At 37.6% G+C, this 27,927-nt stretch overlaps 3 protein-coding genes and 1 long non-coding RNA gene across 9 annotated transcripts in view; 2 read left to right on the forward strand and 2 right to left on the reverse strand.

The window, feature by feature from the left end:
- Positions 1 to 16,432, reverse strand: part of gpsm2 (G protein signaling modulator 2) — a 73,179-nt gene extending 56,747 nt beyond the window's left edge. The window contains exons 1-2 of one of the 5 annotated variants that reach the window (XM_051913497.1): positions 16,284 to 16,432; positions 13,962 to 14,055 (exon numbers count right to left, since the gene is read on the reverse strand). The gene's annotated coding sequence lies outside the window, so the exon portion shown is untranslated. Of the gene's footprint in view, positions 1 to 963; positions 1,161 to 13,961; positions 14,056 to 16,283 lie in introns of those variants that run through there. The other 4 variants (XM_051913483.1, XM_051913467.1, XM_051913490.1 and 1 more) reach the window with 4 other exon arrangements.
- On the forward strand, positions 1,299 to 6,667 carry aknad1 (AKNA domain containing 1). Its single transcript, XM_051913535.1, has 4 exons — positions 1,299 to 1,673; positions 1,906 to 2,166; positions 3,377 to 4,515; positions 6,209 to 6,667. The coding sequence occupies exons 2-4, from the start codon at positions 1,908 to 1,910 to the stop codon at positions 6,311 to 6,313; spliced, it is 1,503 nt and encodes a 500-aa protein (XP_051769495.1). The 5' UTR covers positions 1,299 to 1,673; positions 1,906 to 1,907; the 3' UTR covers positions 6,314 to 6,667.
- Positions 6,792 to 26,990, forward strand: LOC127523011 (uncharacterized). Of its 2 annotated transcripts, none has more exons than XM_051913430.1 (16): positions 6,792 to 6,979; positions 7,992 to 8,051; positions 8,202 to 8,335; positions 12,081 to 12,249; positions 12,588 to 12,694; positions 13,373 to 13,507; positions 14,003 to 14,096; positions 15,041 to 15,135; positions 15,909 to 16,244; positions 16,328 to 16,504; positions 17,369 to 17,445; positions 17,828 to 17,959; positions 18,051 to 18,188; positions 18,447 to 18,567; positions 18,801 to 18,942; positions 19,711 to 26,990. In XM_051913430.1, the coding sequence occupies exons 1-16, from the start codon at positions 6,971 to 6,973 to the stop codon at positions 19,873 to 19,875; spliced, it is 2,091 nt and encodes a 696-aa protein (XP_051769390.1). In that variant the 5' UTR covers positions 6,792 to 6,970; the 3' UTR covers positions 19,876 to 26,990. The 2 variants fall into 2 exon arrangements, with proteins under 2 accessions (XP_051769390.1, XP_051769399.1); XM_051913439.1 differs by having other exon boundaries at positions 17,834 to 17,959.
- Positions 18,400 to 19,704, reverse strand: LOC127523135 (uncharacterized). The gene is made up of 3 exons (XR_007932822.1): positions 19,094 to 19,704; positions 18,779 to 18,964; positions 18,400 to 18,560 (listed from the first exon to the last, which is right to left on the reverse strand). It is a non-coding gene; the product is annotated as an uncharacterized LOC127523135 (long non-coding RNA).
- Positions 26,991 to 27,927: the final 937 nt, after the last annotated feature.

Consider the following 27,927-nt stretch of genomic DNA (forward strand, 5'->3'; position numbering starts at 1 on the left):
GTTACAAAACTGGTTTGTTTGCCATAATTCTAACAGAAAAACACATGTGTGGTTCTCATAGTACCTCAGAGGCAGGTTAGCTTGACAAGATGAGACATGAATAGAGGTTAGAAAGCAAACATACACAAGCTTCACCTTCCATGACACATAGGAAGTGATGACTTCAAAGTCATCAAAATAGACGACTGTCACTTGACAGCTGTTACAGAGGTAGCTTTTAAAGACCCTTTATACACACATAAAGTGTGCCTTGTAAGCAGTTACAAGTAAACATTTGTCAAATTCAACGAACAGTTTTCCATTGAATTGTGCCAGAAGGGTAGGTGTGTGCTCACAGAGCATTTTGAATAAGATTGTCTGATAGATAAATATTGTCAGATAGATAGATAGATAGATAGATAGAAAGAAAGAAAGAAGTAAATAATCAATAAAAACTGTACTGTATGCCAATACAAAACCTATAATTTCTGGTAAAACAACAGCAAAAACACAAGCCAATGTCACGGTGTGAGTCGTCATTCATAAAGCAGTATAAAGTCTCGCCCATGTCTCACTCCCAAAGCAAACAGTAAAAGAAAGCCCAGGATTAGGCAAGAAAATTATTTATACAATCCATACTGAATGTATAAAGCACATAAAACACCACCCTTGAATATGAGCAACACTAACTTCTGTACTGTACAAACCTAAACAAATCCAGAGAGGAAAAGCACAAACATTACAATATTGCTTGTAGAATAATCCAAATGTATCACCATATTATCATTCTAGGGCACGGGAGATAAATAATTTTTAAAAATAACTAAAAACAACCCATTTTCCATTTTAATGAAATCATAAATATTCAAGATCTCCGCGCGCGGTTAAGTTTAAATTTCTGCTTTTCAGTTGATATGTTCATTGTGTTGTGTCGCGCAGCTCTGTCTTAACGGCCGTGATGGGCCAAACTTCAGTCATACTCACTTAAACTCCTCCGATTCCCCACCAATCCTTCTCTCGATTCCTCGTCTTACAACAAACAGAATCAATAACAAATCAGTTAAATCCGAACGTGTTTTAAGAACCGATAAACTAAAACTGTTCGCGTTTAAACGAATACTTCTGACTCATCGAAGCGGTTTAGAGAAAACTTTACACAAACCCGGACAAAGGGGGCGTGCGGATGTAACTCGACTGGCCAATCAGAGCACAGGATTCAAATATAACCACTCCCCCTATGAATCGCCAATGAAATTTGAATGTTTTATCGTATTCTATGACGAAAAACACTTTGTTTTATATAACTCCTTCAACACGTACGTTTTTACAGGGGCCATTAAAATGAAACGGTAAAATAAAAAAACATTATCTAGCTATTTTAACTCGTCAAATGAATGAAACGGTTTTGGAGCAGGGCTGACTCTGACTGACATTCACGTTCCCATATCAACCACCCTGCTCTCCCCACCCCCGTGCGCGTGTAGCACCTGCCCAAAGAATCAGCATCAGATACGGCATTTATTATTTAAAGTGCTCAAGATGATCCTGCGCTATAGGCTTGAGAAACTAGACAGAGCCTTCATTGTACCTTACCAATAGGCTGTTATGTCATTCATTTATGAAGACAGCGGAACACAAGCAAGAGGAGTGCAGAAACTCTTGACCCCTAGAAACCCATGGAACAGGCATAAAAAGTAAGTGCCATGTCATATTATTAGAGTAACTTAGCGTTGTAGTGTTCATTTTCTAGTTTCTTGTTATTTACTTATTTAGCCAGCAAGATAAGTCATGAATAGCCTAGTTGCAAATAATTCGGTCATTAGCCTATCATTTATTATAAATAAAACTAGCTAACAGATATAATTGAAAAACACAAATGCACTTGCATTTGTTACAGTTTACTTTTTGTGTATTCTTGTTGCTAAGAAATGAATAGAGATGCGCGGAACACGCGCACGAGCGCACGGAGCAGGTTTGATGAAGCGTCAGCGAGAGACGCAGAGGATATGGACGGAGAAGATGACGATCACAGCAGACCTTCATCAGTGCTGTGGGAAAGACATATTGAGCAAAGTATATTTGTGGATATTAGTGATGATGACAGCCTGCATTTCAGTGACATGCAGGGCGCCTTCACTGTCCACCTTTCACAGGACACTGGTGCACCTCAGAGCCCGCAACTTACTGGTAAGATATACTTAGATCTGTATAAAATCCCTAGTGTTTTTTAAAGGGTTAGTTCACCCAAAAATGAAAATTCTGTCATTAATTATTCACCCTCATGTCGTTCCAAACCCGTAAGAACTTCGTTCATCTTCAGAACAAAAATTAAGATATTTTTGATGAAATCCGAGAGCTCTCTGACTCCTCCATAGACAGCAATTTAACCACTGGCAAGGCCCAGAAAGGTAAAGACATTGTTAACATAAGTCCACGTGACTACAGTGGTTCAACCTTAATTTTATGAAGCGACGAAAATACTTTTGTGCGCAAAAACAAAACAAAAACAACGATTTTATTCAACAAATTCGTCTCTCCCCAGTCACTCTCCTATGCTGTTTATGTTCAGGGCTTCCAGGCTCTCTGGAAACCTATGGAAACTCTATGGTACCGTGGAAATACCATCTTTTTTTGGACATGTACTATGGCAATAACACGTTTTTTTGTTGTCACTGATAAAAAAAAAGTACCAATAGTTTTAGTACCATGGAGTATCATGTAAATACCATGATATGCAGATGCAAATTTGGTCAAAAATACAGTAATTATTGTGAACTATTATTACAACTTAAAATAAGTGTTTTCTATTTTAATATATTTTTACTCCAGACTAGTCTTCAACGTCACATGATTCTTCAGAAATCATTCTAATATGCTGATTTGGTGCTCAAGAAACCTTTATAATCAATGATGAAAACATTAGTGCTGCTTAATGTTTTTCTGATAAATAGAAAATTCAAAAGAACAGTATTTAAATTAGAAATCTTTTGCAAAATTATAAATGCCTTTACTGTTTGACCAATTTAATGCATCCTTGCTGAATAAAAAAAATAAAATAAAATAAATCTTACCCCCAAACTTCTTAATGGTATTGTATGAGTATGGTAATCATTCAGAATTTATGATTTAAGTTATACATCTATGATTTCAGTTATTCCGTTATAAAAAACTCCCACTAACTTAGACTGAATGCGTTTAAAAACTGATTGCCAGCAATTATGTCATAATGATGACCTCATGTCAGATGAATCTCCTCTAGAGTTTTGCCAAAAAAAAAAAAAAAACTTTAACACTGTTCTTTTGCCTTGAAATGTGTCTCCAAATGGCTTAAAATTATAACATTTCACCAAGATGTGAAAGATTAACCAAACCACTGTCTTTTTTTGTGAGTGTACAGATAATGCAGAGCTGTCAGAGTCATTTGAGACTGAAGAGGGCTCATCTGAAAGTGTTGAATCAGTCAGTAGCGAATGCACAGAACATTCAAACACCAGAAGCAGGAAAGGAAACATAATCATGGCGCCAATGCAGAAACTCACCACTGCATTAAAGCCAAACATTGGAGTACATGAGGATGATGCTGTCAACACCAGTGATGAAGAACATGAAGAGCTCCCGTATGATGGTGAACACACCAACAACAAAACAGAGATGAATTTAAAATCATCTCCGTGTGACATGGTTACTGTGATGCCCAGTCAGGCCTTCACTGCGCTTGATAAGTTTAGTAGGCAAATTAGTAATGCAAAAGAAACAGGGGTTTGCCAGTCTAATCTTACTCATGCTCTTCTATCTAATCATAAAGCAATAGAGGATGTGGCTCCTCTCTTAGCCACACCTATTCAACCTGCAGACCACATCACTGACTTCCTGCTCAGACACTTCTCCCAGGAGGAGCTGCTTAACTCAAGCAGGATCATTGAAGCAGAGACCCTACCCGAGATGTCTTTAATGGACAGCATTGATGAAACCGTGCTGAGTAGAGCTTCTTGGGCTCCACAGATCACCATAGGAGAGAGAGAGAAGATGGATGTGATGGAGGAACCTGATCCCAGCACTTCTGGAAGTCATGGATTGGTTGAAATAAACATTCCAAGTGAGTCAAGCTCATCTAACAAACCTGGAATGACTAGCTTCATTGATGCAGCATCTGCTGGGGATGATGATAAAGAGCTTCCTAAATGCAGTTCTAACTCTCTAGATATATCTAAAGCAGATGCACAGAAGACTAAGTGCTCCTTCAGCAGGACCAGGTCCTACAGTGAGCTGAAATATGGGCAGGGAAAGGTGCATTACCCCCTACCTGACTTCTCTAAAGTGGCACCTAAAGTCAAAATACCTAAAGGTAATGGAAGCGTTAAACCCATCAGCCAGTCACCAGCTATGGCCCGAGCCCAGTCGTCCCCAGGCATTCTGGGTAAATCCACCTCCTCTTGTAAAGCTACAGCAGATATCATCAGCAGGGTTTTAGAGGACTCCATGCCACCAGCGAAGCATAATGTGTTTACAGAAAAGGAAGTAGCGCATCAGTTACAGGTGACTCTATATTTTATTTTGAGTGTAAATGAGAGGTATTTTACTGAAGCACAACACCAGTTACACTGCTTAGCAGAAGACCTTTCACATAAGTCGAGTCAGGGATTTAACAAGCATCAAGCTGTTTTGACCTTAATATAAAAAGCGCTGCAGTTTAACAAAAAGGCAATCTTACGAGAACGTGAAAAGTGTATAAAGTAAACTGAAAATAGTGAAAACAAAATAAAGAATGTATTTGATTTTAAAACAGAACTCAAACAGCGAATGTTTTGCTACATCATGGAAAAGAAAAAATAACTCATCAAATGTGGGTTTGCAAACCTTTAAGGCCTGTTCACACCAAGGACAATAACGATAAAGATATAGTTATAAAAATCATTCTAAATTAAAAAAAAAATTAGCAGAGTCTACACCACAACTATAATGGCACAGAGGAACATTATCTTTGGAATTGCTTTTAAAAAAAAATTGCTTTCAGCTTGTGAACGATTGACAGCAAATCAGAATAGTTCAATCAAAAATTGCTCACCCTCATGTCGTTCCGAACCCGTAAGACCTTTGTTCATCTTCGGAACACAAATTAAGATATTTTCAATGAAATCCGAGAGGGTTTTTTTTATCTCCCATAGAAAGCAATGAAATTACCACTTCAAGGTCCAAAGAAGTAGTAAAGACATTGTTAAAATAGTCAACGTGACTGCAGTGGTTCAACCTTAATGTTATGAAGCGATGAGAATACTTTTTGTGAGCAAAAACAAAACAAAAATAACGACTTTATTCAACAATTTCCTCTCTAGCCTGTCATTCTCCTATGCAGTTTACGTTGAAGACACATTGCAGAGCTTCCGTGTTCTACGTCAGAAAGCCGACTCTGTATTGGCCGGCTTCTGCGTCAGCATCACACACATGCGTCGTGGTGCTCACGTGAACAGCGTCGGTCAATACCGAGCCGGCTGTCAGACGTAACCACGGAAGCTCTGCGTTCACTGCGTCAACTGCGTAGGAGACTGACAGCGAAAAGGAAAAATTGTTGAATAAAGTTGTTATTTTTGTTTTGTTTTTGTGCACAAAAAGTATTCTCGTTGCTTCATAACATTAAGGTTGAACCACTGTAGTCATGTTGACTATTTTAACAATGTCTTTATTACTTCTCTGGACCTTGACTGTGGTAATTTTGTTGCTTTCTATGGGAAATTAAAAAAACCTCTAGGATTTCATCAAAAATATCTTAATTTGTGTTCCCAAGATGAACAAAGGTCTTATGGGTTTGCAACGAAATGAGGGTGAGTAATTAATGACAAATTTCATTTTTGGATGAACTAACCCTTCAAAGTGCTTGAGCATTTAAGGTGGCATACGACAAAACTGCTTATAATAAACAGAATGTTATCGTGCATTGGTGTGGATGCTAATGTTGTTATCGTTCTTGGTGTGAACGGGCCTTTTATCAGGATTCTTGGTACTGTATGTGGTGTCGTTGAAGTTGAGATACAGTAGTCATCATTTGAAGTGCGTCAAAAAAGTTCATCAAAGTTGTCCTAAGAAATAAGTTGTCCTAAGAAGAAGGTTTTAGGACAACTTTGATGAAAGGTTTTGATCCACTTCAAATGTTGACTACTGTAGCTATACACACAGTATCAGTATTCATCAAAAGGTTCAAACTTAAATCAGTGACCCTTTCATTTGTTTACAGGCTGAATATGACAGATTGCTCGCTAAATACACAGAAGCCGAAAACCTAATTGGTCAGGTGAGACTCAAGAGGTTTTTTATAGTTGGATCTTCCAATAATGTTTAAAACACTTCTTTAATGTATAGATGTTTATAATAATACCTGTCCTCACATACAGATATGATTCGCATTTCAGCATATCCTCATTTTGATTTGTAGTCCAATTTGAGTGGGTTATATTGTTGCTTTCTTTTAAGCAGCAGATTCATGCTTCCAGTGAGCCATCTGTGTCCATCGACTGGAACGATGCAACAAGCAACAATGAAAACACCAAAATGACAGCAAATAACCCACAAGCACCAGCCGCAGGCAAGAAGCCATTGTATTTCTTTCTCCAGCTTAATACTGTAGTACAGTGTAACCCTGGCAGCAGAGAAACCCTGCCAAGGAAATTTGAGCTGATTTCTTCAGTATTAAACAGACCTCCTAAGAGAGTGAATCAAGAAACATTAACAGTTACTAGGTGGCTTATACTCAAGTCCAAAATGCTAAAAAGTGCTATAAGATACATGACTTGTGTTTAGATATTTTACACTTACATTTATGTAAACAAATAAAAGATGCATTTGTGTCCTGTGTCCTCACACCTCGAGTACATGTTCAGCAGGTCCAAGTGAGAAGCAGTTTAGTCTTCACAACTCTCTACCTGTGCAGACTGAATCACAGAGTCCAACAGATGGAGAGAGACTGACCTCTGAGCTCAGAGACATCATCAGATCATTTATGCAGAAGGTACAGACAAATACCACAAGTTAGCAAGACCTGTCTTTAAAGGAACGCTCCACTTTTTTTGAAAATAGGCTCATTTTCCAACTCCCCTAGAGTTAAACAGTTGAGTTTTACCGTTTTTGAATCCAGCCGATCTCCGGGTCTGGCGGTACCACTTTTAGCATAGCTTAGCATAGTTTATTGAATCTGATTAGACCGTTAGCATCTCGCTCAAAAATGACCAAAGAGTTTCGATATTTTTCCTATTTAAAACTTGACTCTTCTGTAGTAACATTGTGTACTAAGACCGACGGAAAATGAAAAGTTGCGATTTTCTAGGCCGATATGGCTAGGAACTATACTCTCATTCCAGCGTAATAATCAAGGAACTTTGCTGCCGTACCATGGGTGCAGCAGGCGCAATGATATTACGCAGCGCCTGTGACCCCCTGTTTGCACAGGGAGCGTGCCTTGCAACCATGGAGACATGTGTGAGAGGCGCTGCGTAATATCATTGCGCCTGCTGCAGCCATGGTACGGCAGCAAAGTTCCTTGATTATTACACCGGAATGAGAGTATAGTTCCTAGCCATATCGGCCTAGAAAATCACAACTTTTTAAATAGAATAGAAAAATAGAAATATTAGAATATTTAAAAATAGTAGAATATTAAATAATTTAAATATTTTAATAATTTAATAATTTAAAAATAATAGAATATTTTAAATAGAAAAAAAATATTGAAACTCTTTGGTCATTTTTGAGCGAGATGCTAACGGTCTAATCAGATTCAATGAACTATGCTAAGCTATGCTAAAAGTGGTACCGCCAGACCCGGAGATCGGATAAATGGATTAGAAAACGGTAAATCTCAATTGTTTAACTGTAGGGGAGTTGGAAAATTAGCCTATTTTCAAAAAAAGTGAAGTGTTCCTTTAAAGATTTGCCCTGTGCCTTATGTTGTGTTTATAGTTCTCTTTAACATGCATTTAGCTTTTGCATTATGGTGGTGCATCTGTATTTTTCCTCTTTTCCAGGTGGATGAATTCAACACATGTGTCACCACCATGTCAATGAATGTGGAGGAGCAACAGATGGTAACTGTACATACTTAATAATGAATTGAACAAAACCATTTTCATAATACACTGTTTGATCAGAAGATCAAAATTCAAATCACGCAGTTGTAGGTTTATAGCCCCCAAATGGGAAAAAAGTTTAATCTTGTTTGGTGGATATCTCCACAGATGCTGAAGAGCATGATGGAGGCCCAGGATCAGCTGGAGAGAAATTACCTCACAAAGAGGGAGGAGCATCGTGCACTGGAAATGCAGAATTACAGGGGTCTAACCAGAAACACAGGAGAGTTTGACCCTGACAGGTAGACATGTCATTTGATTGGACTGTATTTTACTCCTAACACACAGCATGATTTAGAAACCTCACAAAACTAGAATACTCTTGTTATAACCTACAAGGCTGTTTAAATTATAAGCAAGTGATGGTAAATTCAATTACATTTAAGTCATTAAGTCGATATTGTATGGTGGCCGAGACAGCTGAACACACTGAAAACACAACTTAAGAAAACACATGCAAATAGAAAAAACACCAGCAAATTAATAAAATATCTTCATCAGTTTGACAACATGTGTGCTGCAAATATTCACAACGCAACTAAATACAGAAACATGTTACAAATACTCACAACGCACATATTATCAGGATGTTAAAATAAATTAAAAAAAACAAATCTTTCAGGTCATCGACAACACCACTGATGAGTGGACACTGAACAATAAGCATGTCCCAGCCAGGTTCGTCACTTGTTGGGGTCCCCTTGAAACATTTCCGTTGTGGTTGTGAGTATTTGCAATGCGTTTCTGTATTTGGCTGCGCTGTGAGTATTTGCAACACGCTTCTGTATTTTATTGTGTTGCGAGTATTTGCAACATGTTTCTGTATTTGATTGTGTTGTGAGTATATGCAAAGCGTTTCTGTATTTAATTGTGTTGCGAGTTTTTGCAACGTGTTTCTGTATTTGGTTGCAAAGTATTTGCAACACATTTCTGTATTTGGTTGTGTTGCAAGTATTTGCAATGCATTTCTGTATTTGGTTGCAAGTATTTGCAATGAGTTTCTGTATTTGGTCGCACTGTGAGTATATGCAAAGCGTTTCTGTATTTAATTGTGTTGCGAGTTTTTGCAACGTGTTTTTGTATTTGGTTGTGTTGTGAGTATTTGCAAAGCGTTTATGCGTTTGGTTGTGTTGCGAGTATTTACAACGCGTTTCTGCATTTGGTTGCATTGTGAGTATTTGCAAGGTGTTTCTGCATTTGGTTGCGTTGTGAGTATTTGCAACGTGTTTCTGTATTTGGTTGCGTTGTGAGTATTTGCAACGCGTTTCTGCATTTGGTTGTGTTGTGAGTATTTGCAGTGCATTTCTGTATTTGGTTGCGAGTATTTGCATGAGTTTCTGTATTTGGTGGCACTGTGAGTATATGCAAAGCGTTTCTGTATTTAATTGTGTTGCGAGTTTTTGCAACGTGTTTCTGTATTTGGTTGTGTTGTGAGTATTTGCAAAGCGTTTATGCGTTTGGTTGTGTTGCGAGTATTTACAACGCGTTTCTGCATTTGGTTGCATTGTGAGTATTTGCAAGGTGTTTCTGCATTTGGTTGTGTTGTGAGTATTTGCAACGTGTTTCTGTATTTGGTTGCGTTGTGAGTATTTGCGACGCGTTTCTGCATTTGGTTGTGTTGTGAGTATTTGCAATGCATTTCTGTATTTGGTTGCGAGTATTTGCATGAGTTTCTGTATTTGGTGGCACTGTGAGTATATGTAAAGCGTTTCTGTATTTAATTGTGTTGCGAGTTTTTGCAACGTGTTTCTGTATTTGGTTGTGAGTATTTGCAAAGCGTTTATGCGTTTGGTTGTGTTGCGAGTATTTACAACGCGTTTCTGCATTTGGTTGCATTGTGAGTATTTGCAAGGTGTTTCTGCATTTGGTTGCGTTGTGAGTATTTGCAACGTGTTTCTGTATTTTGTTTGTGTTGTGAGTATTTGCAACGTGTTTCTGCATTTGGTTGTCTTGCGAGTATTTGCAACGCGTTTCTGTATTTGGTAGCGTTGTGAGTATTTGCAACGTGTTTCTGTATTTGGCTGCGTTGCGAGTATTTGCAACGCGTTTCTGTATTTGGTTGAGTTGCGAGTATTTGCAACACATTTCTGTATTTGGTTGCGAGTATTTGCAACGCATTTCTGTATTTGGTTGCGTTGTGAGTATTTGCAACGCGTTTCTGTATTTGGTTGCGAGTATTTGCAACGGGTTTCTGTAGTTGGTTGTGTTGCGAGTATTTGCAACGCGTTTCTGTATTTGGTTGCGAGTATTTGCAACGCGTTTTTGTATTTGGTTGCAAGTATTTGCAATGGGTTTCTGTAGTTGGTTGTGTTGCGAGTATTTGCAACACGTTTCTGTATTTGGTTGTGAGTATTTGCAACGCGTTTCTGTATTTGGTTACTCTGTGAGTATAAGCAAAGTGTTTCTGTATTGGAATACTCAAATACTCACAACTTATATTTGGTTCCACTTTGAGAATTTCCAGCACGTTTCTATATTTGTTTGCATTGCAAGTATTTGCAACGCGTTTCTGTATTTGGTTGTGAGTATTTGCAACACGTTTCTGTATTTGGTTGCTCTGTGAGTATAAGCAAAGCGTTTCTGTATTTGCGTTGCGAGGATTTGCCGAGACAGCACACTGCAACTTAAGAAAAGACATGCAAATAGAAAAAACACCAGCAAATTAATAAAACATCTTCATCAGTTTGACAACACATGTGCTGCAAATATTTACAATGCAACCAAATACAAAAACGCGCTTCAAATACTCACAACACAAATAAGGTCAGGATGTTAAAGTAAACAAAAAACTCACCTCTCAGGTCGTCGACAACACCACTGATGAATAGACATTGAACAATAAGCATGTCCCAGCCAGGTTCGTCACTTGTTGGGGTCCCCTTGAAACATTTCCGTTGTGGTTGTGAGTATTTGCAGGGAGTTTCTGTATTTGGCTGTGCTGTGAGTATTTGCAACACATGTCTGTATTTGGTTGTGTTGTGAGTATTTGCAATGTGTTTCTGTATTTGGTTGCGTTGTGAGTATTGGCAGCACACGTGTTGTCAAACTGATGAAGATGTTTTCTAAATTGGCTGGTGTTTTTTCTTTTTGCATGATTTTTCATTTGCAGCGCATTGAGCTTTGTGCCATTTGCAGTGCAAATGCGTGTCTGTATTTGGTTTCAGTGTGAATATTTGTAGCACGTGTTGTCAAACTGATAAAGATGTTTTCTTAATTTGCTGGTGTTTTTTTGTATTTGCGTGTGTTTTCTTCAGTTGCAGCATGTTAAGCTCTTTTCGCCAACGTAATGTTGGCATGAAATGAAAATTTTCCCTATTTTGTAAACGCATGTTATTGTGAATGATCTGCTATTGTGAGTTTTATTTTTAAAAAATTTAGGCCTTGAAATGTTTAATCAAATTATCATAACTTGTTCATCTGCTGAATGTGTTTAGTCCACTCAAACCCCACCCTCCACAATTGACCGCAAGCTCATATTCATTACTGAGTGCAACAGTTTCAAAAACTTATCAAAAACTGCTGGTTTAAAATCCCTGCCCTACATTTTTTCTTTTTCGGCAATTCATTACGCTTAGATGTACGCCACAATATGGAAGAAAACATCTGTCGCTACTTCAGTTTCACCGCGACTTTAAATGTAATGGCTATATCTTTTTGCTTTTGTAAATATAGTTCGCAATCGTAAATGTTGGAGTGCTGCCTACAAAGCTGTCGACTAAAAATTTTTTTGTAAAAATAAAATTCATACTGTACATAGACACAATTTATATTTGTTTATAAAACTAATTTCAGTCATACACTCTCTGTATATGCCTTCAAAAACCTTCAGAAACAAATTCGTTCGAGTGTATCCAAACATTTGACAGGTAGTGTAATTGTAATTAGACTGATTCCTGTAAGTCTAAAGTCTGTCAGAACGGGAGAATGAAACTGCCATGGGTCACAGGGTCAACCTGAAAGTGTTGTGTATTCACATTTCTGTTTTAGGGAGGTCGAGGGGCAGATTTTCAGGATAGGCATGCACCTGGAGGACATAAAAGAGCAGATCGACAGAAATGTCTGCCATGTTTTCTATCCTCCTTCGTCATCCTCCACTCCCTCTCCTCCACCTTGTGAAAATATCCCCCTCTCATCATCCCATCCATCACTGCATGAGGTAACACTACATTTTAGATGACATTTGAACAAAAATTCATGGCATTAGACAGTACTTGAGTGTCAATGACACTCTCTGACCACATTATTACCCTTCACTTTTCCATTCTTCGTTCATACACAAAATGTCAAAGTTAGCTTATGCGATTTCTGCTGAAACAACTAAGAGTCAGCAATTATTAATGCTCATGTGGACACGCACAGCGAAGTTGATATTGTTGTGTGCCTCATATCCGTTTGCATGTCTTGTTTTGCTATGTAACGTGAGAACTGAATGACTGAGCCGCGGTAGGTTTTGTGGATGTTGAGACTGAATCAAAAGCATGTGTCATGTTGCAGGAGTCGGTCTTCAGCATCTCCTCTGTCAGACACAACATGGAGGACAATGAAGATCACAGAGCTGATGAGCCTCTTCCAAGCAGCACAGAAAACAGCTTCTATCTACAGTACAGCCACATTTTACTCTTTATGTTTTTGCCTATACAACGCTTTACATAGGCATCATTCACACTTAAGCATGCGACGTATCACGATATCACGATAATTGCTGAAGCGTTTATCACAGTATTGATTTAAGTTAGAAAAACTTACGTTTTGCCCTTTTAATAACAAGTTTTAAACTTTTTTTATAACAAAAACAATTTACATACATTTACATACAAAAAATAATACACAAAATTAATAGACTAAACAAATGTTTCAAACAGATTAAAGTGCAAAAATGTTTAGGTGTAAACAAATGTTGTGAAAATAAATAGCTATTAAGTAAGTCTGTAAGTATTATTAGGTATTTAAATATTCGGCGCTGTGATAAACACCATAGTGAATACAAAAATCTGAATGGCTGTTTGAAACATTCTTCTCCGAATGATTCACAGTATTTTAAAGTGCCTACGATAGCAATACAGTGTATGTTCATTACCGCAATATACCCAGTCCCTTGTTTAGTTCTTCTCTGAAAGATCATTGATGTGGGTTGTAAAAGGAGAGAGCGTATCGTGATATTTAGCACAGTTCACTCGCGGCTGATCGGGTTACAGGTCAAGAGGAGGGACGATGGAATATCAGTTTCATTATGGAAACACTTAGTTCCCTCTGTCAGTTTTTCTGTATCTTCCTCTGAGGTATTCCACCTTCTCCACTGAAACGCCTGGCACTGCCAATGAGGAAGAGGAGGACAGACTGACAACAAGAGAGGAAGACCACATCCTGGCACAACTGTCCACCTCAACTTCATTAAAGCAGCTGACACACGATAGGTCAGTATTTACTTACAGATTTGTTATTTTGCTGTGCATGCTCTGCAATCTGGTGCATTCTTAACTGGGATGGTATGTTGTAATTTTAGAAGGTTTTTTTTTTTTAGATTTTTAGAAATTTTTACAGGAATAGATGGTAAATCAAAGGTGCATGATTCAGGGTTATTATAGTTAAGTGAAATTAAAACCATAAAAAAAAAAAAACTTTTTTGTTACTTGAAATAAACATTAATGAAATGAAATTAAAAAAAAACTCAAGATTGTAAATAACTCTCAGATGAATAAAATAACTTTATACAACTTTTGAGAGAAGTTTTTCTTGTTGTGTTAGACCAGAAAATTAGATCTATCCAGTGATCCTTTTGTTGCATTAACACTGAACATTCTTAGTTTCAATGGTGCAAACATTATCAGTGTCTTAAAAAATTAAAACTATTGTGAAAATAAGAAGAACCTTGGTTTTGATGGCTGATGTGATCGTCATTCCTCTCTCAGGTACGAAGAGAAGATCAGACCCAGTGAAGCCTCCTTCTCTTCTGTAGAAGTGTCTGCTGGGAACTCTCCTCAGCCAACCACAGACAAAACACAGGTACAATGCAGACGGACAACATGGAGAGAGAGATTAGGTTTGTCTGTGAGAAAACAAATCTGTTTTACATGGACAAGATAGTCAAGAATGTCAACAGTGATAATAGGCCTGTTGGGATTATTGATTAATCATCTGATTGTGGTTAAAACACTGCCTGCTGTAAAGGTCTTTATATGAAATAGAGGCTTGTAAGTTTAAACAGACTGCATTATATTATATTATATTATATTATATTAATCATAAATAATTATATAAATATTATAAATCATATGGGCCTATTTTATTGCTGAATATGATTCCAAGTAAAATATATAAAAAATAATAATGTATTAGAATTACACTGTAAGTGACATGAACAAAACAATAAAATTGTTAATCACAATTATTTATGACAAATCTTCAGAACAAAATTCAGGATCATGGCAGGCCTAGTTGATATCAATGTTGATTGTTAAGGGAAAAAATCATCACATTCCCTCATGGATTAATACACTGTCAGAATTTTTTTTTTGCCAAAAATTGTATCTTTAGGCGTACAACAGCTTGTTACTGGGACAGCACCCTTAAAAGAACAACTTTGTACCTTTTCTACTCCTAAAAATGACACTAATTAAGTAGGTACTAGTAAGGTACTACTATGAACCTTATAAGGTAATTAAGTTACAAAGTTGTCCCTGCCAGAGTGACAAGCTGTTGTACCCCTAAAGGTACAATTTCAATGACAGTGTATAATTACCAGGGTAAACAATACATTTTGTGAGATAAACAGAGCAAATGACATGTACATTTTTTTTAATCTATGATAGATACAGTACAAAAACGTCAATCCCCAAAAATTTCGCTATTGCTTGAAGGTATTTGTTGCTACTGTGTGTCACTTGCAGGAGGTTTGGGCTGTTCCTTCAAAAAACAGAATGACAGAAAGAGTGTTTGTGTTCTTTTAGAGTTTATTAGGTCCAGAAACTGACAGCGGCTTTGGCAGTTTTGACCTGAGCCGTCCAAACACAGGACTGTCCCAAACCTCTCCTAGTGCTGTGAGGTAAATCACACACACACACACACACACACACACACACACACACACACACACACACACACACACACACACACCTGTTGGGCTTCCATGTTTTAAGGGGAATTTCCATAGACATAATGATTTATACTGTACAAACTGTATATTCTATCCACCAATCACATCACAGAAAACTTTCTGCATTTTTAGATTTTCAAAAAAACATTACTTAATATGATTAGAATCGGTTTTCCTCATGGGGAACAAAAAATGTCCCAACAAGATCAAAGTATTGCTAGTATTGCCATATGGGGACATTTTGTCCGCATAACATAAGGAAATACCTGAACCACACACACACACACACACACACACACATTTACAATTATGCATTTAGCAGAAGCTTTTATCCAAAGCGAATTACAAAAGAGGAGCAAAAGCAATTTGTCTAAGAGTCAGCAATATTCGTAATATAAAATGCCAGGTTTATTAGATAATTAGATTAGGCACTGGCAGCTAGTGCTTTAAAAGGAAGGGAAGCACAAATGTCAAAGGAAGGAAAAATATTTAATTTTTGTGTCTAGTAAGGTACTGGTCTAGTCTAAAAAATTGTGATTGCGAAAAGGATTAAGCAGACAGTATATATTTGCAATATTTACAAAATTGAAATGCCAAAATACAAGATTACAAATGCTAAATATGTTTTTGGATTATAAACTGTATCTTTTCAATGAAAAATGCTCTGTAGCAGAACTGACATTTTTTAAAAAATGTAACATTTTATCTGATGCGCTCTTTAGTTCTGGTCTCCTTGATGATGTCATTAGCATGGCGAGTATGAGCGGTTCGGATAGTGGAGCCTCCCACTCCAATGTACGAACAGCTATATCAATGGCACCAAGGCCTGTGCAGCCCACAGTGAACCACCTGGAATATGAACAGCTGGTTCCACCAGGCATGAGAGCAAGAAGCATTACCCAGAATGCACCTGTTAGAGCTCCAAAAGAGAATGTCACCTTAGTAGGTGGCGCCACTCCCATGCATAACCAGGTGACTGAAGGAAGAGAAGACGTTCAGCTGGGAAAGAGTCATTCTGCAAGTGAGACACACTCAGCATCACACTGTTCATGCCATAAGTAAGTATTAAAGGAAGTAGGTAATCCTAGTATTTATACCTGCAGTTTGTGAAACCATCATATTTCCATTGTCCTCTTCACAGTAGTGAGGTTATCCTCGCTCTGCAGTATGAGGTGTCTCGCCTCAAGAGGGTGCTAGAGGACAGCCTTGGTCACTTGCCTCATGTGAGCAAGAGGACTGATTATCTGAATGACAGGTGTCCACTGGAGAGGAAGCACAAGGGACAGACCCGTGGCCAGAACAGAGCTGCATCCAGCAGGTACTTCAAAGTTGGAGCTGAAGAATGGCTACCATCCTATTAGTGTCCAAGGAAATTTTCACTCCTAAAATTAAAAATAAAGATCCAAAAGAAAGGTTTTTTTGTTTGTTTTGTTTTTTTTGCAGTAATGCCATACAAGAACCTAATAATTGTGACTTTTTATCTCACAATTCAGATTTTTTCCCCCTCACAAATCTCCCATTTCTGACTTTTTTTCTCTGAATTGTAAGATATAGTCCAATTCTGAGGGGAAAAAAGACTGACTTTATATCTCACAAATCTGACATTAATTGTGAGTTATAAAGTCAGAATTGCTTTATATCAAGCAATTCTGACTTTATAACTCACAATTAAAGTCAGAATTGTGAGATAAAAACTCTCAATTCTGAGAAAAAAAGTCAGTCTTTTCCCCCCTCAGAATTGGACTTTCTTCTGAGAATTGTGCGTTTATATCTCGCAATTCTGACTTTACAGTATAACATGCAACTGCGAATTTATATCACGCAATTCTGACTTAATAACTTAAAGTGTTAATAACTTAATGACTTAAAGTTTATATTATGTAATTCTGAGGAAAAAAATTTCAGAAATGCGAGATAAAAAGTCACAATTACCTTTTTTATTCAGTGGCAGAAACAAGCTTCCATAAGAACCATTTTAGGTTTCCCAAATAACCATTCAGTGAACAGTTCCTAAAAGTATTTTCTTCTTAGTGTAAAGAACATTTTAATAAACACTTTAATGCAATGGAAAGATTCCATAGATGTTAAAGGTTCCATAGATGCCAATAAAGAACCTTTATTTTTGAGAGTGTTGGTTCTTCGAAGTTTGTAAAATTAATGTGCATTCTTACTACATCATCAGACGTGCAAAGACAGACTCAGACCCTCAGAAGATTGAGGACTGGATCTCTTCTGATATGGAGCTCAGCAAGAGCAAAGGTGACAGCATCACAACCTGGTTCACACTTGTTTCTTTAGCAATACATCTGTGATAAATGTGGTTTAAAACAGTTCAAGGGATAGGTCACCCAAAAATGAAATTTGTGTCATTATTTACTTACCCTCAAGTTGTTCCAATGGTAGTCAATGGGGGCGAGATCTGCTTACAAACTTTCTTCCAAATATCTTTCTGTATATACAGCAAAACAAAGAAATTTATACAGGTTTGGAACAACTTGAGGGTGAGTAAATGATGACAAAATTTTCATTTTTGGGTGAACTATGCCTTTAAATATTGGCGTTTGCTAAAGTTGTGTTTATATAGTTTTAGTGAAGTGAAACTGAAGAGAAATTGAAGTAAAGGGAATTTGTGTATTGTCAGTTACAGACGGTGAAGATTCAGATCACACTATGAGTTTTCAGAGAAACTTCAGTCCATCTTACAGACAAACACGCACCTGCTCTGGTGCTCTCGTTGAGAAGAGGTCACATGACTCCAAAACCTCATCCAGGGGTATGATCCCTTTTAATAAATAGTATTTTTGCTGCAGTCCAGCACATAGTAAGATAAAGGTACTTAAATGTTCTTCTTGTGATGGTCACAGCCTCAGCGGAGAGCTTTCCTGTGGACACATCTCAGTTCAGCCAGTCTGGAAGCCATCGGAGAAGAGCCAGCACTGGGCCAACGATCCACAGCATCAACACTGAGCCAACCAACAAAAGTGCCAGCTACAGACCTGCAAGTGAGGAATCACTTTAATACCCATATTAATACCCATATTTATATTTATATTAGTTTTTAATGACTCTACAAGTTCGATTAAACCATCAAAATATGAGGAAAATGTTATATTTAAAAAAATACTTTGAATATGTGGGAAGAACACAGAACATTCGTTCATACACACATACATTAGTTTATTTATTCTGTATGTCATAGAAAGTGAATGCTTGCAGCAGTGGATAGCAAAGTATAGAAATAGTGTCCTTTGTTGTTTCAGTGGGAAACTTGGGGAATTTCTTCTTAAGTAGCACACATCCTGCCCCTTCTATTCCTGCTCATCCATCCTATAAGCCTCTGCTGCAGGTCAACTATGGCTCCTCCTGTAGTCTGCCTGCTGGGTAAGCAAATAATCAGTTAAAGTCAAACAATCTATTAAATATGCACCCAACAATGATGTCATTACATGTCAAACACACCATATTACCAAAGGACAAATGCAGTTTGATGTGTCAAGGATAATAGATTATAAACTGTACACATAAACGGACCACTGAGTCACTAAGTGATATACTCTGTGATATATATTGAAAATTGATAATAGTATTTGACCTCACGGTGGCTGTTTTCCCAGATTCAAAGTGCGAGATCAAGTATCTGAACCAGTGTCCAGTAGGAAGCGCTCTACTCAATCTGACTCGGCACTGCTTCCCAGTAATGTCTTCTTTCAACGGACCTCGCCACGGACCAGTGGAAGACGACACCACACAAGCAGAGTCAGTTTAGACTGTCCTACAGCTACCATTCACACAACAAAATGACAGCACACAATTTTATAATGCTAACATTATGGATTAAAAGTGGAAAATGTTAAGAACTGCAAATAATGTTGATTATTTAGAATATAATCCCAAAATATTAACGTACACTATTCAAAAGTTGGGGTCAGCAAGTTTTTTTTGGAATAAAACAATAGATAAAAAAGATAATTGTGATTTTTTTATCTCAAAATTCTTACTTTCTCGCAGTTACGAGTTTATTTCACAATTCTGACTTTTCCCTCAGAATTTTGAGTTTATATCTCATAATTCAGACTTTTTAAAATCACAATTCTGAAAAAAAAAAAAAAAAAAAAGAGTCAGAATTGTGAGGAAAAAAAGGTTGCAATTACCTTTTTTATTTTTTATTCCATGGAGGAAACAAGCTTCATAGTTTTCAACATTGATCACAATAAGTAATGTTGCTTGAGCACCAAATCAGCATATTAGAATAAAGGATCATGTGACACTGAGCACTGGAATAATGATGCTGAAAATTCAGCTTTGACATCTCAAGGATAAATTTTAAAATACATTAACAAAAAAAAAAAAAATGTAAATTGTAATAATATTTCATAATATTACTGTTTTACTGTAAAAAGGAGCCTTGCTGAGCATAAGAGACTTCTTTCAAAAACATTACAAAATCTTACTGACCCCAAACTTTTGAAGAGTATTTTGTAATATATATTAACATACAACATGTATGTGTTTCATGCTTATCAGGAGGAATCAATACATAGGACTCTGGACAAGGCCTTGCAGGCAGCTTTTCTAATGAAGCAGACCACGGACAGGATGGCGGACGCTCTCTCTGCTGACCTGGCCAAGGCTCAGCTCCAGAGGAAGTTACAGGGCCTACATCCTCTCGGCAGCCGAGCGGGCAGTTAGCTGTGCTGTAATTCACTCTTTAGACAACAACAATGACATTAAAAAACATTAAAACGATGATTCCTTTCATACATGTCCTTTTACACATCGGTTTAATAATGTCTGGGGGTTTTGCATTATCATCAAATAAAAAAATAGCTGACCTGAAAGTTTGTATTTTTCTATTTCCAATGATCAATAGGGGGCAGAATAGAACCTCTTAATGTAACAATACAACCCAATACTATCAATGTAAGTGTGATGCAACTATAACAGCACAATACCATAATGCCTGTCTCCAGTATAACATATCATAAAACGCCTAAAGATTTTCCTCCCTGACTTCCGTCAACACATACCATCACGTCATTAAGGAGAAGGTAAGTTTTATTGAAACTAGGGCTTTTTAGTGTTAAATTCCCATAAATGTCCCTCAGTTTCGAAGGACTATCACTTTTTTAGCCATATCACCCACTGGCAATCACAAGACCGATAAACGACACCGGTCGAGTTTCTGCCAGTGTGTGTGGTAAGCCTCTGGTCATTGCTGTTGTTCGTGTAAAGCAGCTTATGCCCTTTTATTGGTGTAGAATAAACGCTCTGTTGGACACAAACAAACATCTGTCACTGTGTAATTTAGAACCAGAGTGTAACGTAATGTCTGAAAGGATGAAACTTGGGGAGACTGGGGTGCCATTATATTAGCATATTTTATTTTTATTTTTTTTGTCACCAACTTGAAGTAACAGTACTACTAATATACGAAATTTACATTGATAAACACTAGATAATATATTTGATTTTAATGAAACAAGTTAGTGTTACAACTGTAACACCTTAATCATATTAATTAACTATATGAAATCTCACAGGATAGTTTTCACAATTAAATGGCACAAATTCTTTATAAAGAATACATATCTTTCCATTTAAGGAACAAATGAGTTTGGGAAAAGTTTGGTACGATTTTTCTAAAATGTTTTTGAAAGAAGTCTCTTATGCTCACCAAGGCTACATTATTTAATCAAAAATTCAGTAAAAACAGTAATATTGCCAAATATTATTACAATTTAAAATAACTTTTATTTTATATATTATAAAAACACACAAACATGTCTGGACTAATTTTCACCTGAGGATACAGTAGAAATTTGTTACATTAATCTGTCTGTGTAACCTGATGTAAAACGTTTCCGCAGGGTGACTCTCACTATGACAGCTAAAGCGACTGAGGAAATCTATGACATAGTGGTGGAAAAGATGTGTAAACTAATCTTCCAGTCCCAGCAGTAGAAGAAAGCTGAATGAAACTTTTGAATGGTCTTAATAGCACTCTAGCCCTTAAAAATACAGAAGTAAAACAGTGTAATTTGTGTCCTATTTGAGTCCCTATGATTTAACTCTGAATTAAAAGAATAAAATCAAATGCTTATTAAAATCATGAATTTCTTTGTAGTATGTTTTTTGAGAGAATACAGAATGTACCTTTTTCCATTCCATTGTGCTGTTACGTTTCCCCCTTTAAAAATAATGCTTCGATCTTCAAGATATCAGTATTTCCGTAATTAATCATTAAAATCATTAGTCATTAAAATAATTAAAGAAAAAATATTGACTGTGAATAATGTGAAAGAAATGGATCTATATCTATAGATCTATCTATAGAGAGAGAGATGGAGAGAGAGAGACGTATTATATATAATCAGTTCTCGTAATCAACATGTTGGACGCAGAAGAAATGGGCAGGAATAAAGACCTGAGTGACATTGACAAAGGTCAAATTGTTATGGCAAGGCAACTGGGTCAGAGTATCTCTGAAATGGCAAGGCTTGTGGTTTGCTCCCGGTCAGCAGTGGTGAGAATTTACCAACAGTGGTCCGAGGAAGGACAAACCACAAACCAGCGACAGGGTGTTAGGCACCCAAGGCTTATTGGTGCACGAGGGCAACTAAGGCTATCCCTTCTGGTCCAAGCCAACAGAAGGTCTACTGTGGCAAATGTCACACAAAATTTTAATGATGGTTATGGGAGGAATATGTCACAACACACAGTGCATCGCACCCTGTTGCATATGGGGCTGTGTAGCTGCAGACCAATCAGAGTGCCTATGATGACCCCTGTCCAACATCGAAAGCGCCAACAATGGGCACGTGGGCATCAGAACTGGACCTTGGAGCAGTGGAGGAAGGTTGCCTGGTCTGATGAGTCCCATTTTCTTTTACATCAGGTGGATGGATGTGTACTTGTGTGCTGTTTACTTAGGGAAGTGATGGTACCAGGATGTACTGTGGGACGACAAGGTGGTGGAGGGAGTGTGATGCTCTGGGCAATGTTCTCCTGGGAAACCTTGTGCCTGGCCATTCATGTGGATGCAAATTTGACGTGTACCACCTACCTTAACATTGTTGCAGACCAGGTACATCCCTTTTAGGGACAGTCATGGCCTAATGAAAGTCAGACTGGTAACTTGAAGGTTGCAGGTTCAATTATCATTACCGACAGGAAATGACTGAGGTGCCCTTACCTAGGAAGTAGAAGATGGAAGTGGCCTCTTTCAGCAGGATAATGTGCCCTGCCACACTGCACACATTGTTCAGGGATGGTTTGAGGAACATGATGAAGAGTTCAAGGTGTTGCCCTGGCCTCCAAATTCCCCAGATCTCAATCCATTTGAGCATCTGTGGGATGTGCTGGACCAACAAGTTCAATCCACTGTGGCTCCACCTCACAACCTACAGGACTTGAAGGATCTGCTGCTAACATCTTGGTGCCAGAAACCACAGGACACCTTCCGAGGTCTTATAGAGTCCATGCCTCGAGGGTTGGCGCCTGTTTCGACAGCACTTTAGATTAGGGTCCAGTTTTCACTCTTAACTAACTATTGACTATGACTTTTGCCTCAATAAACTCCTAATTACTGCTTATTCATAGTTAGTAAGGTAATTAGGTTAAGTTTAGGTATTGGGTAGGATTAAGGGATGTAGAATATGGTCATGCAGAATAAGGCATTAATATGTGCTTTAAAAGTACTAATAAACAGCCAATATCCTAGTAATATGCATGCTAATAAGCAACTAGTTAATAGTGAGAACTGGACCCTAAAATAAAGTATTACCATACAGTACCTATAGAAAGTCATCATACCCTCTGGAAAATCTTTACCTTTTGTCACATTTTTTAGCTGTATGTACACATTATAACTCTCATCATCAAAGTGAAAATAACATTGTAAAACATTCTGGAGGATTGGTAAAGTGATCAGCCCCTTAGGATATACCATTATAAACTTGCTCAGGCACAACCAATCAACTTCCAGATCAAACACCAGGCTAATTGCCCCACCTGACATCAATTGCAGTGGTTTTGATTACTTCAGAATAAAACCAGCTGTTTCTTGAAGATTCCACTGTTAGTAGTGCATGGTAGGGTTTGGTGATGTCTACCAAATTGGCATCAAACTATGTCTACAGTGAAACATTGCGATGGACGATGCCGGCTCAACATCGTGATGTCTGTCAGCCATCAGTGATGGAACATGGCATCGTCTATCGGCCCAACCCCAGTGCATGGTACTGCAAAGAATTTACCATGGTTGGGAAAGTGCTTTCAAAAGGCCTGTGGGATAAAGTTGTAGAAAGGCACAAGTTAGGAGAAGGCTACAAAAACATTTTGAAGGCTTTAGCTATCCCTCTGAGTAATGTTCAGAGCATCATTAAGTGGAAAGCGTATGGCACAACTAGCACATTGCTAGATCTGGCCGTCTATCCAAACTGGATGACAGAGCCAGGAGGACATTAATCAGAGAAGATACCAAGAGGCCAAAGGCAACTTTGAAGGACTTACAGAGCTTTGTGGCTTGGACTGGGCGGTCTGTGCATGTGACAACTATCTCACAAGCTTTACACAAAGCTGGCCTGTATGGCAGGGTAGCAATAAAGAAACCTTTCCTGAAAAAGTGCCACACTCAGTCTTGTTTGCGCTATGCAAAAACACACCTGGAAAACTGATGCCATCTGGCAAAAGTTGCCATTGTCTGATGAGACCAAAACTGACCTTTTTTGACTGAACTCCAAGCACTAGGTTTGGCAAAAAGCAAACACAGCACACCACCCAAAACACACCATACCTACTGTGAAGCATGGTGGTGGCAGCATTATGTTGTGGGGGTGTTTCTCTTCAGCAGGGACTGGGCGATTGGTCAGGATTGAAGGGAAAATGGATGCTGCAAGTACATCCAAATTCTTCAGGAAAACCTGTGTAGACAGCTGACGATAGGCAGGTTATTCAACTTCCAACATGACAATGATCCTAAACAGACCCCCAAAAGAACAACGCAATGGCTTAAGAATAGGAAGGTGAATGTCCTTGAATGGCCAAGTCAGAGCCCTTACTTAAAGCTGCTGTCCGTAAATTTTTTGGGTTAAAAATAACCAAAATCAATTTTTGAGCAAGTACATAACTAGTTAATGTTCAAAACTATCTCCTTACCTTAGCCCAATTCACAACGGCAAGCTTGTAATAATGTTTTCTAATTCAAATGGTACTGGTGGGTTTCCGCTGGAAATTCGAGCATGCAGCCGTTCGTCTTTATGTCATTATTACGGGTTGGGTATCGAGAACCGGTTCCATTTTAGAACCGGTTCCAATTTCCAAAGAACCGGTTCCAATTTTCAAAGAACCGGTTCCAATTTTCAAAGAACCGGGTATTTGATACGATGTGCGCATTTCGATTCTGTTTATCGATTCCTGACATTTGTCATTCTCGCACAGTGAACAGCAGTTGTATCTATCTGCTAGGACCTGCAACAAGGACCTTATCTCATCACGCACATACGCAGTTCATTACAATCAGCACTGACTTGTGCTTCAACACGGCATTAATCTGAAGGAATGCACCGTGTTTGGGGCCGTTCACATGTCGCGTCTAAAAACGCGTGGAAAGCGCGGCTGCCCCACTTTCTCCTCCTTTCCAAAGCGTTTTCGCTCCCGTGGCGTCTGTCGTTGCTATGTAACCATGAACTGCGCTCTGCAAGATGACGAGGAAGTATCAAGGATTAATTGATTTCTAGCCCTTGCATTAGCTTTACTAGATATATTTATGGAGATGAGAAATAAAACCCAGCTGAGCTTTTGATGTTGTTACGGAAAGGCCGAAGCTGATCGGTTGGTTCTTGTCACATGACCTGCGGTGCACTTGAGGCATTCTGAAAAGCATATAGGCGCGTCTGGAAACATTTGAAATAACGCGCCTACATAATAACGAACTTGCGTGTGCAAAAGACGCAATATGTGAACTCTAACCCAGCCGCGAGTCCTAAAGCACTAGATACAGCTAATATTAGCAATAGCAGCGTCTCACATTCAGGTACAAAAACAGTTACAGACTACTGGTTATAGCCTAAATGTGGCAAGAATAAAAGGTAAAAACGTTATTTTCTCTCCATAAAAAAATATTGGAATCAGAATCGAGAATCGATAAGAACCGGATTCGATAAGCAGAATCGGAACCATTAAAATTAAAACGATACCCAACCCTAGTCATTACATTACGTCTGTATACATAAAGAAGGAGTCCCCACACCAATGTGGTGACTGACAGCAAACATTAGATTCCTCCGATGCACAACCCACGTAAAGATGTTAATTCCGCAAATAATTGCAATTGCAGGTTTTAAACAGAGATGGCGACAAAGAGGCAAAACTTACGGACTGCAGCTTTAAATCCGATAGAAAATCTGTGGATGGACTTGAAGAGAGCAGTCCATTCATCATGGAATTTGACTGAACTTGAGCAATTCAGTAAGGAAGAATGGGCAAATATTCCCCAACCTATGTTTACAAACCTAGTACAGACATATCCAAAAAGATTAATGGCTGTAATTAAAGCAAAAGGTGGCTTTAATACGGAGTATTAAATCAGGGGACTGATGACTTTTCCAACCCTGTTATTCTAATTTTTCAGGGTTTTTTTTTTTTTTTAATTAATTTTCAGAACTGTTGCCTTTTTCTTTTCTTTTCTGTTGTTGTATATAATATTTATATTCCTTTGGCAGATTTGTTTCAGTTGTAGCATGCAGGTTCTATGCTTCTCTATAGTGGAGACTGAGAAACATCACAGGTGTGATTCTAGTATTGTATAATGCCACCTTCAATGTCTCATTGGAAGAGTTACACTGTAAACAATCTCCTGTAGCAATTTCAGTGTAAAATACACTAACTTTAGAGACACTTAAAATGAAAAGGTCAAATGAACCTATCAGATATCCTTCTCCCATAACTCCCATGAATATGCTACAACTCTGATGCTCCGTTCTCTATTGAAAACCCAACAATGCTGAGGCAAATGCAACCTATCAGTGACCCAGATAAGTGTGATTTACAGGGTGGGATTTTGAGTTGTCTGCCATCAGCCCCCACTCCCAAACTAAATGAAATAGATACGCTGTTCTTTCTTCCTTTCTTTATTGACCCTTTGGCCATTTTTTTTTTACATATACTTTTTTTTTTTTTTTGCTGTTGTAATGAGGTTAATACAAATGCAAAATGCATTCTGATGTTGTTTACAAAACATTTAATTAGACTTCTGAACTAAAATACACCATGACACACTTTTGTTTGCTCTGACAGTTAAATTGTGGTTACACACAGAAAAAGTTCATATGGCACCATGATACTGTAGCTGCTTAACCGGAATCTCATTATCAGATCTGGCTTATGAGTACCAGTCTGAGTACAAGTGCAGCTCTTTTTCTAGCTTATGTCCTTTCCCAAAGTGATGCCTTTTCCATGATTTAAATAAAAGGAGGAAAAAAAAAGTACAGTACCATTATAAAGTTTGGGGTCGGGAAGATATTTTAATGTTTTTGAAAGAAGTCTGTTATGCTCACCAAGGCTGCTTTAATTTGATCAAAAATACAATAAAAAGAGTAATATTGTGAAATATTATTACAATTTCAAATAACCATTTTCTATTTAAAAAAATGTAAATGTAATTTATTGCTGTGATGGCAAATCTGAATTTTCAGCATCATTGCTCCAGTTTTCAATGTCACACGATCCTTCAGAAATCATTTCTAATATGCTGATTAAGTGCTCAAAAAACATTTCTTATTAATATCAATGTTGAAAACAGTTGCTTAATATTTTTGTGGAAACCATGATTCTTTTTTTCAGGATTCTTTGATGAATGGAAGGTTCAAAAGAACAGCATTTATTTGAAATAGAAATATTTTGTAACATTATAATTATCTTTACTGTCAATTTTAATCAATTTAATAAAAGTGTCAATTTCTTTTAAATAAAAAAATGAAATCTTACTGGCCCCAAACTTGTGAACGGTAGTGTAGTATCGTCTGACATGTTTCTTACAAATGAGAGATTCGAATGAATTCCCGAAGCACTGGCTATAGTAAAAGCAAAGCTGCATTGTCAGTTTTGGAAATTTTTCACGATACATCAGTCATGTTGATGGCTGTATACATGACATAATATAATATAACACCCTTAAGCTGGAGCAACCTAAGCCAGCACTAATTTGTTGTGCTATACAACTTGAATTGACAGTTTGGTTTCTGCTTTGGTTTTGAAATTCCTGTATGTCCCATAGAAAGAAAAATTAAGCTCTCTGTAAAATATATATACTATAGCATGTCATGTTACACTGACACGAATCAACCACAGATTTATGGCTTTTATATTTCCTCTAGTCATTCAGCTACATGGATCTTTTGACACTGATATTACACATATGCATTTCGTCTGAGTCTGTCAAAATAATCTATGTTCTTTAGTTAATAATATCACAAACTGTTTTAGGCTTGCTAAGACATGCGCTAGAAAACAGAATCTCAATATGAAGTCTCAATGTTAACTCAAATATTTTCATGAAGTTCTTCCAACATAAAATTATCTAAGATATTCATTTATAGCTCCTATATAGGCAACAATAACAATTTTAGGTCAAACATCTGGGACAGTACTAAAACAAAACACAACCTGAGCTGTGAAAGGCCAACCGCTTAGAGTTGTCATGTAATATGATAAATGCCTCTTTTCAGATTTGTAGCGTACTTC

Source organism: Ctenopharyngodon idella, chromosome 2, assembly GCF_019924925.1.
Source record: "Ctenopharyngodon idella isolate HZGC_01 chromosome 2, HZGC01, whole genome shotgun sequence".
In the NCBI taxonomy this organism is placed as follows: domain Eukaryota; kingdom Metazoa; phylum Chordata; class Actinopteri; order Cypriniformes; family Xenocyprididae; genus Ctenopharyngodon; species Ctenopharyngodon idella.

What these genes read in the sequence shown, in the direction of transcription:
- LOC127523011 (XM_051913430.1), top strand. An exon ending in GAAAACAGCTTCTATCTACA is followed by an intron (nt 12,695 to 13,372) that starts GTACAGCCACAT and finishes TCTTCCTCTGAG; the next exon opens with GTATTCCACCTTCTCCACTG. An exon ending in TCCTGTAGTCTGCCTGCTGG is followed by an intron (nt 18,568 to 18,800) that starts GTAAGCAAATAA and finishes CTGTTTTCCCAG; the next exon opens with ATTCAAAGTGCGAGATCAAG.
- aknad1 (XM_051913535.1), top strand. Translation starts at nt 1,908, where the DNA reads ATGAATAGAGATGCGCGGAACACGCGCACGAGCGCACGGAGCAGGTTT. An exon ending in TCAGAGCCCGCAACTTACTG is followed by an intron (nt 2,167 to 3,376) that starts GTAAGATATACT and finishes GTGAGTGTACAG; the next exon opens with ATAATGCAGAGCTGTCAGAG. An exon ending in AAGTAGCGCATCAGTTACAG is followed by an intron (nt 4,516 to 6,208) that starts GTGACTCTATAT and finishes ATTTGTTTACAG; the next exon opens with GCTGAATATGACAGATTGCT.